Below are 14,109 nucleotides of genomic sequence, written 5' to 3' on the forward strand. Positions count from 1 at the left end.
TTCATTTTAATTTCTCCTCCCCTTGAAGATCCTCCATGGTAGATCTGTAAATAATCTGTAATCAAATCATGATTATTTTACTCCATCTCTGTCCCGGAACCATCGGTCAGCGCGCAGCATCTGTAAAATGAAGATTAAATATTGTACGATAAATATTTTCACCCTTCCATGATCAAAGAAACTTTTAGACTTATCATGTTTATAACACAATAATGCTTTGTAATATTACTTTTATTATCTGTTAATCTTCGAGAAAAAAAGACACCATCAATATTCATAATAGTAACAGTGGAAAAACTCTTTTTAAGTATTAAAGACAACACATAAATAAAGGCAATCACATACTAATTAAAGATCAAAAACAGAAGTTGTCTTAAGTTTCTTTGATTTGGTTAGCCTTTCAAGGTTGATTGCTCCATCCATGACCTTCTGGGCACCCTTGCTCGTTTCCTGTTGACAAACAAATACAGAGTAGGATCGAGGAATAGGAATAGGAATAGGAAGAACCAGGAGGCAAGGGATTTACAACTTGATACTATTTTAACATCCAAAATTGTTATGGAAGAAAAAAATTGTCTGTCTTTTGTAAATATGAGTAACACCAATGTCCATGTCATAGCACAAGCCAGTCATTGTACAGTTTCAGTTTTGAATTGTGTAGCCTGAGACACGTGGCATTTTTGTTGTTGTTTGATGTATCTTCAATCCATTTTGAGCGACTGACATACTCTCTTCACACTTTTCTCTTTATCAGTTTGTTCTACTGCCTGTTAAAGTACCTGTGATCATTACTTCCATGATATACACTTCTTGACATTGATGGCCTTGTTCTCTTGTAACATTTCTTGATGTATTTATTCACTTTCAACAAAGTTCAAGTTCCTCCAAATTATATTTATCATCTGTCTCTCGATGCGTATAAAAATGAACGAAATTCCTTACAACACCATGAGTATGTTATGTCACACGAACGTTCTCTTCTGCGAACGTTAATAATTATTTATTAAGAGACAATGTTTTACCACTGTGTTCAGAAAAAAAACCGATTTCGTATAATAGCTGTATTAGTTTTGAAACTTGCATAGGTATTTAAAGCTCTCACAAAAAAAAACACTTCCTTTACACTACATTTATAGAACGGAAACCTTGATACTTTCTTCGTCACTTCCGTTAAAAACACTTTCTGTAAATAATCACTTTTACATTCTTCATTTGTATGTACATTATACAGGCCCGTTTGTATAGTCTTTTACATTATTGCAGCTCTTTTAGTTTCCATACTCTCAACGATTGAAGTAATTAGGTAGTTAGTAAAAATTTTTCCTCCATGTACCACGACCTCTGGGTCTGTAGCCACCGCGACCTCCTGACCTGTTTCCGCGAAATCTACCTCGACCTGCAATAGAAACAAAACAAACGGTCTCAATCTTGCTTATAAATAAATCTTTATAAAGAGGTTATTGATCTGCTTAAATACCATAATTTGATGATAAGTTTGAACTGTATTTTCCACTAGGAGGAGTATATATTTCTCTTTTACTTTTATCTTCTTTATTACGCTTATTCGAGTTACTGTCATTCCCAAAAGTAATCGGCGTGTGTCTCTTTTGAGCGGATGAATTCTTTTCGTTCTAAAAATAAATCCCAATGAACATACATAACCCTGTTTAAGATAATATAATTTTTGTAATTCATTTCGTAGTTTATATTTACCTTCTTATCATTCATTGATGATTTCCAGGAAAGATGTATGACGCTCTTAAAACTAGGCGGTGAATGAAATAGATCTTTAATTAACGTATTAATATTATTTGTCGTCTTTAAAGCGACAACTTTCAACTGATTCTCCTCTGATTTTAATTCTTCTTCTGTTTTCCCGCTAATTGCTTCCCGCAATTTTTTTATGTAACCTTGAATACCACGAGCAAAATATTGTAACCTTAATCTGAATTCCTTGAGCTGTTCTGGGTCTTTCATTAAAAATTCTGGTGTCTGTTTGCATAATTTATGGAAGGCATACATAAGACATTCGACATGACTAAACTGTAGTTTTGGTACCTCTGTTATTTCCGTAGCTGGTGGAAGTGGCATATAGGTCTAAAGATAATAAAATACCATAAAAAAAATGTATTCCATAAAACTTCGAATGTTTTTGTTAACATTAAAAACCATGTAAAAAGTATATTACTTACCATAAGAGTATTATAAAGTTGCTGTACTTTCTCTTCTGGCTTGTCAATTGTGCCACAAAATACAGCCAATTCAGCAAGGAGTTTTAACAATTCCAACTGTATATCTCTACCATCAGGTGAAGTTATTAAAGACAGATGTGGTAAAACTTGTATACAAATATAAGAAACAAATCGCGACGAATCTATTTGAGACTGTAAATAATAAAATACATTATTAGAATATTCAAGAAATGCATTTTTAGAATAAGTGGCTCCATACTCACACTAAAGAATGGAAGTGCATGTTTGATACATTGTACAAGCCTATTCCATTGTTCTACATTTGTGTGCTTGAATGCTTCCGACAATTCAGCTTGTTCTACTGTAATATCAACTAATTCCTGCTGTCCACTAACTGTTGAGCCTAATCTAGTCCATGCTAGGATTTCCATAATACTATGGAATTCATCAGCAGTAACATCCTATAGGAATGAAAATATAAAAATCAGAAAAAATTATAGAGAACATACTTGACCTCATTGTAAAATGCAAATCTTACTTGTAATACTTTCTTGCATTCTGCAATTAACAGATCCTCTGGTTCCTTAGTGATAACATCATGGCCTATTGCTTTTAGTTTGGTTGCTAAGAATTTGATACAACGCTCTCTTGTCCCATCATCCCCATTAATAATTTGACTAAAAAATCCACTTATTGTACCTAAAAACAAATAATCCATGTAAGAACATAATGAACTATAAACATACTATATAATAATACACAAAAACAATGTTTTCCTACCTTTGGGATCAGATTTCATGAGAGACATAACACTGTTGTGAACTACAGCTAATTCAGATGGATCTTGAGCTTGAAGTAACTGAGCTAAAATATCTGCAATTCTAGCTGTATGTTCCTTATTATCTTTACATAATGCAGGCAAGTCCTTAATGGCTTGTTTTCTTATCTGTGAATATTTGCATAGATTATGTTACTCGTGTATTTTATGATGATTAAATTACATAAATAATAATAAAACTTACAGCCATATCTTCATCTTCGCATAAGTCTAGGTGAGCATCAATAGCCTGGTCAGCCAATTTAGGAAAATACTTAAAAAATCTAGCTATAAACTGGGATGCTAGTCGTTTTTCTTTAGGCGATCCTTTCACCGCCGTGAGAATCTCTAGGTACTCCTTCTCATGCTGCAATGCACAAAACAATTATTTTAGACTTACAGATTTATCGGTTTCCGCGTTAATTATCTGCGAAAAAGATGGAGACGCAATTAGAGCAAAGGTATCATTTAGTACGGTCAGAGCATTCGAAAGTTTTCTTTCAATATTGTCTGAAAGACCGAGTCTGCTCGCCGCTCTCGTAAATATATCGAGATACAAATAGTCTGATCTGAACATGGTTAATTGCTATAACCAAGCTCGTTCGTTACCTCGGCCAATTTGTCTTTGGCATCCGCCAAAATGCCAAAATTTTTGTACAACTTTTCAATACTGTCCGTGCTCATGTTAAACCTTTTATGTAATCTCTACACTTAAAGACACAAAATGCATAAATACGATCATGTACTTAAAAATGAAAAATCTAGCCGGCCACGCACCACGCCAAGAAACGACAAAGATGGCAGCGATTTCATCTGTATACAGATACACCAGGGACGCGAATGATTGAACCCTTCACCGCTGTGGCGCTCGAATCGGAAGCAAAACTACAAACGTTATTGGAAAATAATTTTCTTCATAAACTTCAGTAAATCTCGATTTTTTAACCGAGATAAATCACAATTAAAATCTTTTTTCACAAGATTACACTTGCGATATATTTATATTCAAACGTATGACAACAGTATAATAAATGCACACAGAATGAGAATAAACAACAATCAGATTTTCGTATAAAAAATTGAATCTCTTTAACAAATCCTTTCTGTATACATATATGATTTTATAAAAACATCTGTAATAAAAATATTTTCGTAATAATCAGGTAAAATTTACAATTTTTCTGTAAGTTCTGGCACAACTTTAAACAGATCAGCTACTAAACCATAGTCTGCTACTTGGAAGATTGGGGCTTCTGGGTCTTTATTAATTGCGACAATCGTTTTTGAATCTTTCATACCAGCAAGGTGTTGAATTGCTCCAGAGATGCCCACAGCAATATACAAGTCCTGAAAAATTAAATTCATCAGGGTGGAATGATGAAATAGCTGCTGATTTTACTTACTGGAGCAACAATCTTTCCAGTTTGTCCAACTTGTAGATCATTGGGTACAAAGCCAGCATCAACTGCAGCTCTGGATGCACCCACTGCAGCATTCAATTTATCTGCCAGCGCGTACAATAATTTGAAGTTCTCTCCAGACTTCATTCCTCTTCCTCCAGAAACAACAACCTTTGCAGATGTTAGTTCTGGCCTATCAGACTTACTCAACTCCTGTTTAATGAACTCTATTAAGCTTGACTTGTAGTCACCAGCTGGTGCAGGCTCACATTTTGCACTGCCTCCTTCCAGAGGTGCTGCTTCAAATGAAGTACCCCTCACTGAGACTACTTTTACATTATCTTTGCATTTCAATGTTTGGATTGCATTCCCTGCATAAATTGTGCGGACAAATGTATCTGGAGTTTTAATTCCAATGATATCACTTACTGGAGACACATCTAATTTGGCTGCAATCTTGAAGAACAATTATTTTGCTACATGCAGTTGCTGATAGAATAAATACATTGATAGTAAATTTTTAATTAGTTATACTTACTCTTGGTAGCAGTGCTTTACCAAAAGCAGTAGCACTGGCTAAGATATGTGTAAATTTATGCTCATTTTGGGTTGCAACAATGAGAGGAGTCAATGCCTCTGGAAGAAATCCCTTAAATGCATCACTGTCTGCTACCAAAACTTTAGAAACACCATTGGCTTTGCTAACAGCTTGAGCAACAGCATCACATTTGGTACCAGCAACCAAAACAGTTATATCACCACCAATTTTCTTAGCTGCAGATATTGCATTGCTGGTAATAGGTAACAATGATTCATTATTATGCTCTGCAATGACCAAAGTAGATTCGTAACGTGCCAGTGAAGCAAACTGTAATGACAAATGTTTGCACACATTATATGACTATGTCGAAATTGGAATTGATTTTTTATGTAAGATTAAACAATGTCTATTTTACATTAGGATGAAAATTAGTCTCATTAAGTACTGTGTTACAATGCAATCATATTTATTTTTCGCGAAATATTATTTTGCAAAATAAAATTGCAAATGTCAAGTATATGGTTAGTACGTCAAACAAATGAAGATCAGAAGAATCGAAATCGATTCACTTACTTTGTTACTACTTCGTAAAGTTCTAAAATACGTGGCAAACATTTTTTCTAATATTTTTAGATACTACTTTTTAATCAATGTCTAAATCAGTCTAAATTATATGAACTTAAATCGTATCTAGATGCAGAATTCGAACTGGTTCAAAGTCCTTTAATAAATAGATAACGATTGAAATTCATCTTTATAATACACAAACATAATGTGCTATAAATATGATAAAAAAATATAAAGCTCAAAAAAATAGAAAAACTAAAATCTATATCTACATTTTAAAGAACAAAATTAAATGTTACATTTGAATAATTACCAATGAAGTCCTTAAAAATAACAATAAATGTGTATAAAAAAGATCTTAAAAATTCTAAAGAAAATTAAAAGCAATAATTATTTTTCATGATAAGGTAAATAAAATTAAAAATTATTAAATATTTGGGTTACAAATTATAATCCTTCTTTTAAGGGATTTTCTGTCTAGTGTTTATTTTATAATTATTGGTAATATCTAGTAACATTTTCGATAGGATATGCCACTAGGACTAGGAATCGAAATATAGTAAATTTGTTCACTTCGTCAATTGCTGCTACAGCAAAATGGTAATACTTAGGTTATGTTATAAAATCTAATAATATCTTTAGCATCTTAATATTTATATGAAAATAATTAATAGGAAATTGTATGTATAAAACTGATGAATTGTATAATTTGTTTCAGTCTGCCCACAAAACGTTTATCATCAAGCGAAAGCTTGCCAAAAAGCTGAAGCAAAACAGGCCGATTCCACAATGGGTTAGAATGCGCACTGGCAACACAATTCGGTAAGTGTTAAAGTTAAAGTGCATAAATCTATTTATATTTCACTTCCAAACAATTTGTTCGTCTTAAATAAAAAGCACTTAGTATCTTTTCCCAATATATATGACGTTTATGTGCATATTTAAGTGTTGTCTGATGGCACGATAATGGTAGTAAACAGTTCCAGAATTATCGTAATATTTTGCTCCATGCATCGTAACAATGAATTAATTAACATTTTACGTGTTTAGTTTACAATGACAATATATTTGTTTCAGATACAATGCCAAGAGGCGCCACTGGAGGAGAACCAAGTTGAAGCTGTAAATTAATTCTAATTTATGTTTGCTTCAATTTTATTATTGCGCATTATTTGTTCATTCCCGAATAAATCTCAATCTCAATATGTAATCTGGTGTTTGAATTTAAAAAATTCAATTTTTTACACATAACAACCGAAAATGTAATGGGAAAATAAACACAATATATATTAATAATTAATGTTGTTAATTTATTTTTACACGTGTAACAAATTACAATGAACCATGCACTTTGCGGTTCCGCATATTCTGCATCCATTCTTCCAGCATTTCCTCACCAGTTTGAGGAACAGGCATGTAATAGTTTTTAGGTGGTTGTCCTTCTTCTAGACGTACAAAATAGTTACAATATTTATAATGTACTCTTCCTCCACGGCCTTTTGCATGTCGACGGATTCCTTTAATTACCATACCTTTTGTTGAAAATGATTCAGCTGGAAGAGAAAAGCAATACAAAATTATGGACACAATTCTACTTAAATATTTAATATGTACTCACCAACCCACAAGTTACTCTTGAATTCTACATTGTGTTCTTCCACAGCCAGTTGTTGCGCTTCTAATATAACTTGCTTTGCAATAGCTGCACCTTTTTTGTGTAAGAAGCTCAATTGCTTAACTGCTTCGTCCACCGTCATACCTCTTACAAAACATGCAATATACCACATCTTTAAAGGGCTATATTTTATGTTAGACTTCATGTGACATACAAACTGTAAAATACAGAACGATATTAGACCTTCATTATAATAATTACACAAGGAATACAGTAATTTCAGACTCAGAAACTTACAGCAGGCCTCCTTTCCTCACCAGGTTTCTGAGGAGGAAAGACAATATCATTTTCACTAAGGAATTTGCTAGGTTTTTTATTTGGATCTGCATCAGCTAATGCAGAAGATCCATGAATGTTAGAGGATGATATAGCATGCAATGGCTTTAATATACCAGATAAACAATTTGTGTTATTTGCAGCAAATACACTGTTTGATGCAAAACGCTGTATACACTGTCTTATGCACTGCATTTTCTGTAAAAGATACACATTGATTATTAAAAAGTTAAATACTAATACATTAATAAAAAAATTTGCTATATAAGGTATTTAAATTTTAAAAGGATTAAAATGTAACAATAATATAACCTCTATATTAAGCATACAACGATTATACATAAGCTGGGTAAATAATCAAGAATCTGATACTTGCATTCATTAAAACTCATTCACAAATATTACAAAATGGTGTTTCAGATAAGTGTTGATTAATATTTCACCGTGAAAGTATATATTTACTTAATTACAAACAAACATTCATTGCGTATCATATAAAGCGCAAGAGAAACTTCGAATAGGAGAAAGAATTTAACAGTGTATATCATAATTTTTTTTAATTATGCTTCCATTTCGACAAAACCTCATTTCATTCATACGAAAACATAAAACATAATTTTCTTCATGTAAAAAATATTTTATAAAAGGGATTAACAGAGTACTAGTGCTTTAAATATTTTTCTAGAATATCCATTGCCCACATTGCTAGAAAAATTCGAGTCATCATTCTACTGTATTTTCAAATATTCAAATTTTCAAATTTCATATCATCATCAGTCTATCACATTTGCAAATTTGTTAATTTTCAAATTTCTTGTTTAAAGGTGCTCATTTTTGAAATTCAAGAACTTGTGAGAAGCCTCTATTCTTCTTGGCTCTCTAGTGGTAAAATCAAGAAACCTCGTCACATCAATCCGTCGTAGACGTCGCTCTTTTCACGATTCTTCATTAGACGCGTTAGAGAATGCTCTATCTTTCATACCGCGTTCATGACTTAACTTATATTAAATTGCTATGGCGAAGAATTAGTGGAGAGATTGAATTTATTTACCATTCTGCCCCGTCATTGCGTTAGGATAAAGTTTCGTTTGGTTCTCGACGGGAGATCATGGACAGCAACAAGGATGAGGCAGAACGGTGCATGGAACTTGGAGAACGATATCTCCGCGAGAAGAAGTACGAAGAGGCCGAAAAGTTTGTACGCAAAGCACAAAAACTTTATCCGACAAAGAAGGCGGAAGGTAAGCTTTCACTCGTGATATCCACGTCAGTGTTCCCTGTGTGTGGCACATTAATCGATTCTCGTCACCTTTTTGTACTGTGCACAGCTAATCGTTAATTCGCCACTTATCGTGTAAGGTTTACTTGTCGTCGTTTCGCCTATGATTAAAACCTTGTGTCAGTTTCCTTTGACACAAGACAGAGGAAAAAAATCATTTTAAAGTTCATTAGAGGAATATTCAAACGATCGTGCCCTCTGTGAAATTTCATTTGCACACGGTTATTTTATTAAATCTTATAGCTTTCAACTTTTTCTGTATCAGAGAATGATATAAATAAGTGGAAAATAAAAATTGCAAGTTGTATAGAGTAAGGAGTACCTTGATGTAACTGACTTGTATTCGCAGATGTGTTAGCAAGAGTGGCAATGCTTTTAAAACAAAATCAAAAGTTTGAGTCTGAACCTACCATTAGAAAACGTCAAACAGCCCCTAAGGAAGCTTCACATACTCAAGTTTCTAGTGATTATACAAAGGAACAGCATGAACATGTTAAAAGGTACCTGTTAGATAAACTTTAAGATGTGTTAGAACTCATGAAATAAAAATGAGTTATGTTGTTAGGTGAATAAAATTTATGGTATTGGTAATCCATTATATGACTACTTTTAATGTTAATGAATGTAGTTATAATTGTCTGTTATTTTTAATGTTTGTGATCCTTATATTGTCAATGAGTAACTTTTATTAAACAATAGGTAAATATTATTTATTTAGATTTTACCATAGTGAAAGGAATTAATTGTTTTTACATTATATTAACTTCATATTGTTTCTGAAATTATTTGGCTAACATAAATATCATTCTTTCAATTACAGGATTAAGAAGTGCAAAGATTATTATGAAATTCTAGGTGTAAGTAAAGATGCAACTGATAGTGATATTAAAAAGTCATATAAGAAGTTAGCACTTCAGTTACATCCAGATAAAAATAAAGCTCCAGGTGCTGCAGAAGCCTTTAAAGGTAACTATTGTTTCCAGAACTCCAATCAAGGTGATTATTTTGTAATAGGAATTAATGTTTGTTGTAAATAGCTATAGGGAATGCTGTAGCTATTCTCACTGATGTGGAAAAAAGGAAACAGTATGACATGTATGGTCCTGAGGAAGAAAGGATGCACAATGTTCCAGGACGTCAAAATCATACACATAATAGTTACACAAGAGGGTTTGAAGGTACTGTAAAGATATGAATTTCCTTTCTCTGAATATCTTAGACATTTTTATTAATATAATTTATTAAACCTTTGCAGCTGATATCACAGCAGAAGAGTTGTTTAATATGTTCTTTGGTGGTGGATTTCCACAACAGGAATTTTATATGAGACGTCCTGGTGGAAGGTGGATGAGACAGCAAGATGAGCAAGCTCAGCATGCTCATTCTCAGGTATATAAATTTAAATCTAATTGAATTTACATCAGATTTTACATATACATGTATTAATGAAAAAATGATAATTTTTAGCAAGCAAACGGATATACTACATTCCTTCAGATGTTGCCTGTCCTGTTATTAATATTATTAACTATGATGAGCAGTTTGTTTATATCAGATCCTGTATATAGCTTGCATTCTAACGCGTAAGTGTCTATACTTCATGACAAATATCTATTATGAATAATGGCGAATAAATTAGTTTTTAATTAATAATCTTTATGAGATGTTTCAATTTTACTGCTTGTGCTTTATTTTCTTGGCTGATATCCCCGGTACATTTTAAACTCTAAAGATAATGAATGCCATCTGTGAGAGTGATTATATGCACATTTTAATTTGTGCGCAGAAAATATTCTGTACTGAGAACAACACAAGGATTAAAGGTGCCATACTATGTCAAAGAAAACTTTCATACTGAATATCAAGGCAGCTTGCGTAGGCTAGAAATTTCTGTTGAAGAAGAGTACCTGAATAATTTGAGACATGCCTGTTATAGGGAGAAGAGCTATAGTAAGTATCTCATTTCGTTATCTTTTCGTATCCCCGTAGCATAGGAGGATATTTGTGATTTCTAAAAATACTAGAGAAGAATAAAACTAATAATAATTGAGAAATGTATGTATGGAATAGAGATAAGAAATTTTTTATCTTTAGAGGAAACAATGATGTGGAAGGCAAGGAACTTCGGAGATCAAGACTTATTTCTGAAAGCTAGGAATATTGACATGCCCTCATGTAAAAGGATACAAGAAATGCAAGCAGCATAGCGGCATCATGTAATTGAATAGAATTTTGTTGTAGATAGGTGTATATTGTATTTACACGTGTGTAGTTGTATATTGGATGAATCGAAGAATATCAAACGTAATACATGATCATATTACGTTTCTTCGCATCCAAATTTGTAAATGATATCCTTCTTGGTCCGTCATGAATTTTTATATGGACCACTTACGCTGTTTATTTCACAATCAAATTGTAAATTGTTTGATACACGATCGATTGCAATAACGTGTATAGCAAATCCTAGCATGAAATATAAATTATTAATATTTAAAATAATCGAACTAACACATAATTTCAAGCTGATCGGACTGAAGATGGAATTTTATAATACACGAGATACGTATTCAACAATTTTATTATTATTAGAGAATTATGTTTAATCGTCTGATTAGAAGAATATCGATTAAATGTTATAGTTAGTGAAAAATATAATTTTACAGAATTATTTCTGGATTAAGAATGGAGGTGGAGCTTAAACGTTGAAAACCTTGCCGCATTTTTTCTGCCACTAGTAACAATATGGTAAAAGCAAATTGAAAAATCTAGAGTTTATTAAACTATAATCTTATTCATATGAAACGGCATATCTAAAGGATGTATGCTATTATTAATTAATATTAGCTCATAGCAAAAGAAGTTGTAGCATGCATTTTTTGTTTAATAAAAGAAGAAATGGAATTACTTGAAAAAATTAGAGTCAGTTTTTAAAGCCTAAGTTTGTAATGATACTCAAATTCAATTAAAATTTATTTCTCGCGCAGAAAAGCAAGCAAAATCACAGTATTATTATTATAGAAATTAATTCATCACAATTGATCTTAATTTGATTCAAAGAATATTCTCAATGAGCATAATAACAGTTACATTCCTTCTGTTATCATAAAAAGTAATATTTATGATGAAAAAATGTAGTTTCATTCTACATTTGTAATTAATATAAGTAGAGTTGCAGGAAAGGAAGTAACCATAGAAAATTTACTTTTACTCGTAAAATTGTAATAAGTGACCTTCGTTGAGCTATCGGCGAGAAACCGTGCCCACCATTGTACACGATTTTTCACAGATATATAAAGTTGAAAAATACGGAAAAATTAAAAAAAAAAAAAAGAAAAGTTTCTATAACAGGTAACCGGTCACACGTATCTGTTGTTATTAATACATAAATTACAATGTTGTACAAACAAATATCAATACACTCGCTTCGAAAGAAACTCTGCGTGTTGCCCGTTTTTGAATACTGATTGTTATTCTTTTTAATCAATCTCACGACGATTTTGTCATCCCAAGTTGTAGGTTTATCGAAATATTTATACGAACCTATCTTAGGATTGCACATATCAATTTATTTTACAATTTAGCAGCTCCACGTACATTACATAGCACTTATTTATCTCGCTCATTACATGTATATTGTATATGTCAAAGTATTTTAATTAGCTGCGAAATAAAGAAACTTCGAAAATATTATACATAAATAATTGCGTTCTTTTTAATCGAAGAAGTATGTGTACGTATTTATATAAGAAATATAGCATAAAGATAATTCAATATTTGAGAAGCAATAAATTTTCAGGATAAGTGTACCTTGGGTACTTGAAATTTATAAATACTATCTTATATCTATTGACAGTTCTTGTATCACCTTTCAGTATCTTCATTCGATGGTTACCTAAACCATATCATGTTATAAAATAATAATTAAATGTTAAAGTATAAATACTAATAAAGAGTGAAAAATGATTAGTAGAGTATAGGGTGGAGCAGGGTATTTAAAAAATAAGGAAAAGCAGAAAACAGGAGGCAGGGTACATAAAAAATAAGAAAAAGTAGAAAAAATAAATTTTAAATTTGAAAAACTTACTAGCAATCAAAAATGACCAGTGGTCATCTGCCAACTGCCCACTGGTCAAGGGGGGCCATGGGTGTCCATGAGTGTCCATGAGTGTCCATGAGTGTCCATGAGTGTCCATGAGTGTCCATGAGTGTCCATGAGTGTCCATGAGTGTCCATGAGTGTCCATGAGTGTCCATGAGTGTCCATGAGTGTCCATGAGTGTCCATGAGTGTCCATGAGTGTCCATGAGTCACTCCAGGACCCCCAGGAGGGTCCGCACCCGCCGGAGGACCGGCGGCGAGTGAGACACTCATGCTCCTGCAAGGGTATTTATACTCTCTGGAGGAAGATATGAAACCAATCAAAGAAGTCCTTCAGTTAATAAGATTTTCGAAACTGATCTAACGATCAATATTTTGCGGAAAATTGATATTTTCCGTAAAATAATCATCTCAGCAATCATTTCTGGTACACATATTGTTAATAACAATCACACATAGTATGCACTTGCATAAATTATTGATATTTATTGATACTTTAGTATAAGTTTTTTACAATCTATCTTTTGTGAATAGCATTTTCGATTATTACTTGAAATTATAGGGGTGAATGAGGATAGTTTAGTGGGACATTTTGTATATCGGATGGTAAGGTAGGAATATTTTCTCGTTTGCTGGTATTACCAGCACCAGTGACGAAAACGATGTGTTTCCCACATACACCGCTCGACAATCGCAGAGGGCGCTCGAAACCTAGTGGTTTTTCGAGAAGTCGGTATTTCAGAACGTAAGAGTTATCTTGTCTATGGTCCATTAAATGTCCAGTCTATCCTGCATTCTCCTCTGCGGTACACTCAATTTTCCCTTTACTAACAGATTTATCTCAGTTTTCAAATTTATTTGCTAATTTTTACTTATTTTCCTTCAACTCCACTTTATCAATTTTTTACGATTTCCATATCCATAATCAGTCCCCCAATTCACATAACTGTTCCACTGCCCTCAACCACCTGCAGTAGAACTCAAAAAATCAAAACTCCCCACTTAAAAATACATCAATTCCCTCTTTTTCAACTCTACTGACATATCCAAAGTAGACAAAAAAGAATCCAACGTTCCCAAAACATCGAGCCTCCATTACATATTTTACCACTTCCCAATAAGATCATTTTAAGAACATACGTAATTAAATTTCCTCTTTAACAAAACAATATTTTTTTCAAAACTTGAAGATAATAAGTTTCTTCAATTCAACACATTTGCTATTCATTTCATTCCATTTTACATGTATCCAACGCAGTCCA

At 32.6% G+C, this 14,109-nt stretch overlaps 5 protein-coding genes across 7 annotated transcripts; 2 read left to right on the top strand and 3 right to left on the bottom strand.

The window, feature by feature from the left end:
- Positions 1-1,170: 1,170 nt before the first annotated feature.
- Positions 1,171-3,796, bottom strand: Cass (apoptosis inhibitor cassowary). Its single transcript, XM_076378996.1, has 9 exons — positions 3,619-3,796; positions 3,215-3,376; positions 2,973-3,138; positions 2,731-2,891; positions 2,456-2,653; positions 2,193-2,384; positions 1,714-2,097; positions 1,478-1,631; positions 1,171-1,396 (listed from the first exon to the last, which is right to left on the bottom strand). The coding sequence occupies exons 1-9, from the start codon at positions 3,691-3,693 to the stop codon at positions 1,308-1,310; spliced, it is 1,581 nt and encodes a 526-aa protein (XP_076235111.1). The 5' UTR covers positions 3,694-3,796; the 3' UTR covers positions 1,171-1,307.
- A 208-nt stretch (positions 3,797-4,004) lies between these two features.
- Wal (electron transfer flavoprotein subunit alpha wal) lies at positions 4,005-5,663 on the bottom strand. Its single transcript, XM_076393267.1, has 4 exons — positions 5,524-5,663; positions 4,948-5,277; positions 4,413-4,865; positions 4,005-4,356 (listed from the first exon to the last, which is right to left on the bottom strand). Exons 1-4 carry the CDS (start codon positions 5,563-5,565, stop codon positions 4,180-4,182), a joined length of 1,002 nt encoding a protein of 333 aa, XP_076249382.1. The 5' UTR covers positions 5,566-5,663; the 3' UTR covers positions 4,005-4,179.
- A 402-nt stretch (positions 5,664-6,065) lies between these two features.
- Positions 6,066-6,813, top strand: Rpl39 (ribosomal protein L39). The gene is made up of 3 exons (XM_076374759.1): positions 6,066-6,117; positions 6,236-6,339; positions 6,595-6,813. The coding sequence occupies exons 1-3, from the start codon at positions 6,115-6,117 to the stop codon at positions 6,641-6,643; spliced, it is 156 nt and encodes a 51-aa protein (XP_076230874.1). The 5' UTR covers positions 6,066-6,114; the 3' UTR covers positions 6,644-6,813.
- A 1-nt stretch (position 6,814) lies between these two features.
- Mrpl22 (mitochondrial ribosomal protein L22) lies at positions 6,815-8,650 on the bottom strand. Of its 3 annotated transcripts, XM_076374745.1 has the most exons (5): positions 7,845-8,159; positions 7,430-7,666; positions 7,136-7,349; positions 7,050-7,070; positions 6,815-6,962 (listed from the first exon to the last, which is right to left on the bottom strand). In XM_076374745.1, exons 1-5 carry the CDS (start codon positions 7,848-7,850, stop codon positions 6,850-6,852), a joined length of 591 nt encoding a protein of 196 aa, XP_076230860.1. In that variant the 5' UTR covers positions 7,851-8,159; the 3' UTR covers positions 6,815-6,849. The 3 variants fall into 3 exon arrangements, with proteins under 3 accessions (XP_076230860.1, XP_076230852.1, XP_076230843.1); XM_076374737.1 differs by lacking the exon at positions 7,845-8,159 and adding an exon at positions 8,520-8,650 and having other exon boundaries at positions 6,815-7,070; XM_076374728.1 differs by having other exon boundaries at positions 6,815-7,070; positions 7,845-8,142.
- Positions 8,575-10,983, top strand: LOC143177002 (dnaJ homolog subfamily B member 12). Its single transcript, XM_076374714.1, has 8 exons — positions 8,575-8,709; positions 9,097-9,247; positions 9,568-9,713; positions 9,785-9,925; positions 10,003-10,136; positions 10,215-10,330; positions 10,534-10,697; positions 10,842-10,983. The coding sequence occupies exons 1-8, from the start codon at positions 8,577-8,579 to the stop codon at positions 10,952-10,954; spliced, it is 1,098 nt and encodes a 365-aa protein (XP_076230829.1). The 5' UTR covers positions 8,575-8,576; the 3' UTR covers positions 10,955-10,983.
- Positions 10,984-14,109: the final 3,126 nt, after the last annotated feature.

Source organism: Calliopsis andreniformis, chromosome 1, assembly GCF_051401765.1.
Source record: "Calliopsis andreniformis isolate RMS-2024a chromosome 1, iyCalAndr_principal, whole genome shotgun sequence".
Classification (NCBI taxonomy): domain Eukaryota; kingdom Metazoa; phylum Arthropoda; class Insecta; order Hymenoptera; family Andrenidae; genus Calliopsis; species Calliopsis andreniformis.

Bases quoted from the DNA above. Each gene is read 5' to 3' on its own strand.
- Cass (XM_076378996.1), bottom strand. From the start codon at position 3,693: ATGAGCACGGACAGTATTGAAAAGTTGTACAAAAATTTTGGCATTTTG. The intron at 2,892-2,972 runs GTAGGAAAACAT...ATTTGTTTTTAG, and splicing joins CATGAAATCTGATCCCAAAG to GTACAATAAGTGGATTTTTT. The intron at 1,397-1,477 runs GTATTTAAGCAG...TTTCTATTGCAG, and splicing joins AAACTTATCATCAAATTATG to GTCGAGGTAGATTTCGCGGA.
- Wal (XM_076393267.1), bottom strand. From the start codon at position 5,565: ATGTTTGCCACGTATTTTAGAACTTTACGAAGTAGTAACAAA. The intron at 5,278-5,523 runs GTAAGTGAATCG...TTGTCATTACAG, and splicing joins CTTTACGAAGTAGTAACAAA to TTTGCTTCACTGGCACGTTA. The intron at 4,866-4,947 runs GTAAGTATAACT...TTGTTCTTCAAG, and splicing joins GTAAAGCACTGCTACCAAGA to ATTGCAGCCAAATTAGATGT.
- Rpl39 (XM_076374759.1), top strand. The intron at 6,340-6,594 runs GTAAGTGTTAAA...TATTTGTTTCAG, and splicing joins CGCACTGGCAACACAATTCG to ATACAATGCCAAGAGGCGCC.
- Mrpl22 (XM_076374728.1), bottom strand. The intron at 7,350-7,429 runs GTAAGTTTCTGA...TGTATTTTACAG, and splicing joins GTGAGGAAAGGAGGCCTGCT to TTTGTATGTCACATGAAGTC. The intron at 7,071-7,135 runs GTGAGTACATAT...TTTCTCTTCCAG, and splicing joins CAAGAGTAACTTGTGGGTTG to CTGAATCATTTTCAACAAAA.
- LOC143177002 (XM_076374714.1), top strand. From the start codon at position 8,577: ATGGACAGCAACAAGGATGAGGCAGAACGGTGCATGGAACTTGGAGAA. The intron at 9,248-9,567 runs GTACCTGTTAGA...TTTCAATTACAG, and splicing joins CAGCATGAACATGTTAAAAG to GATTAAGAAGTGCAAAGATT. The intron at 9,714-9,784 runs GTAACTATTGTT...TGTTGTAAATAG, and splicing joins TGCTGCAGAAGCCTTTAAAG to CTATAGGGAATGCTGTAGCT.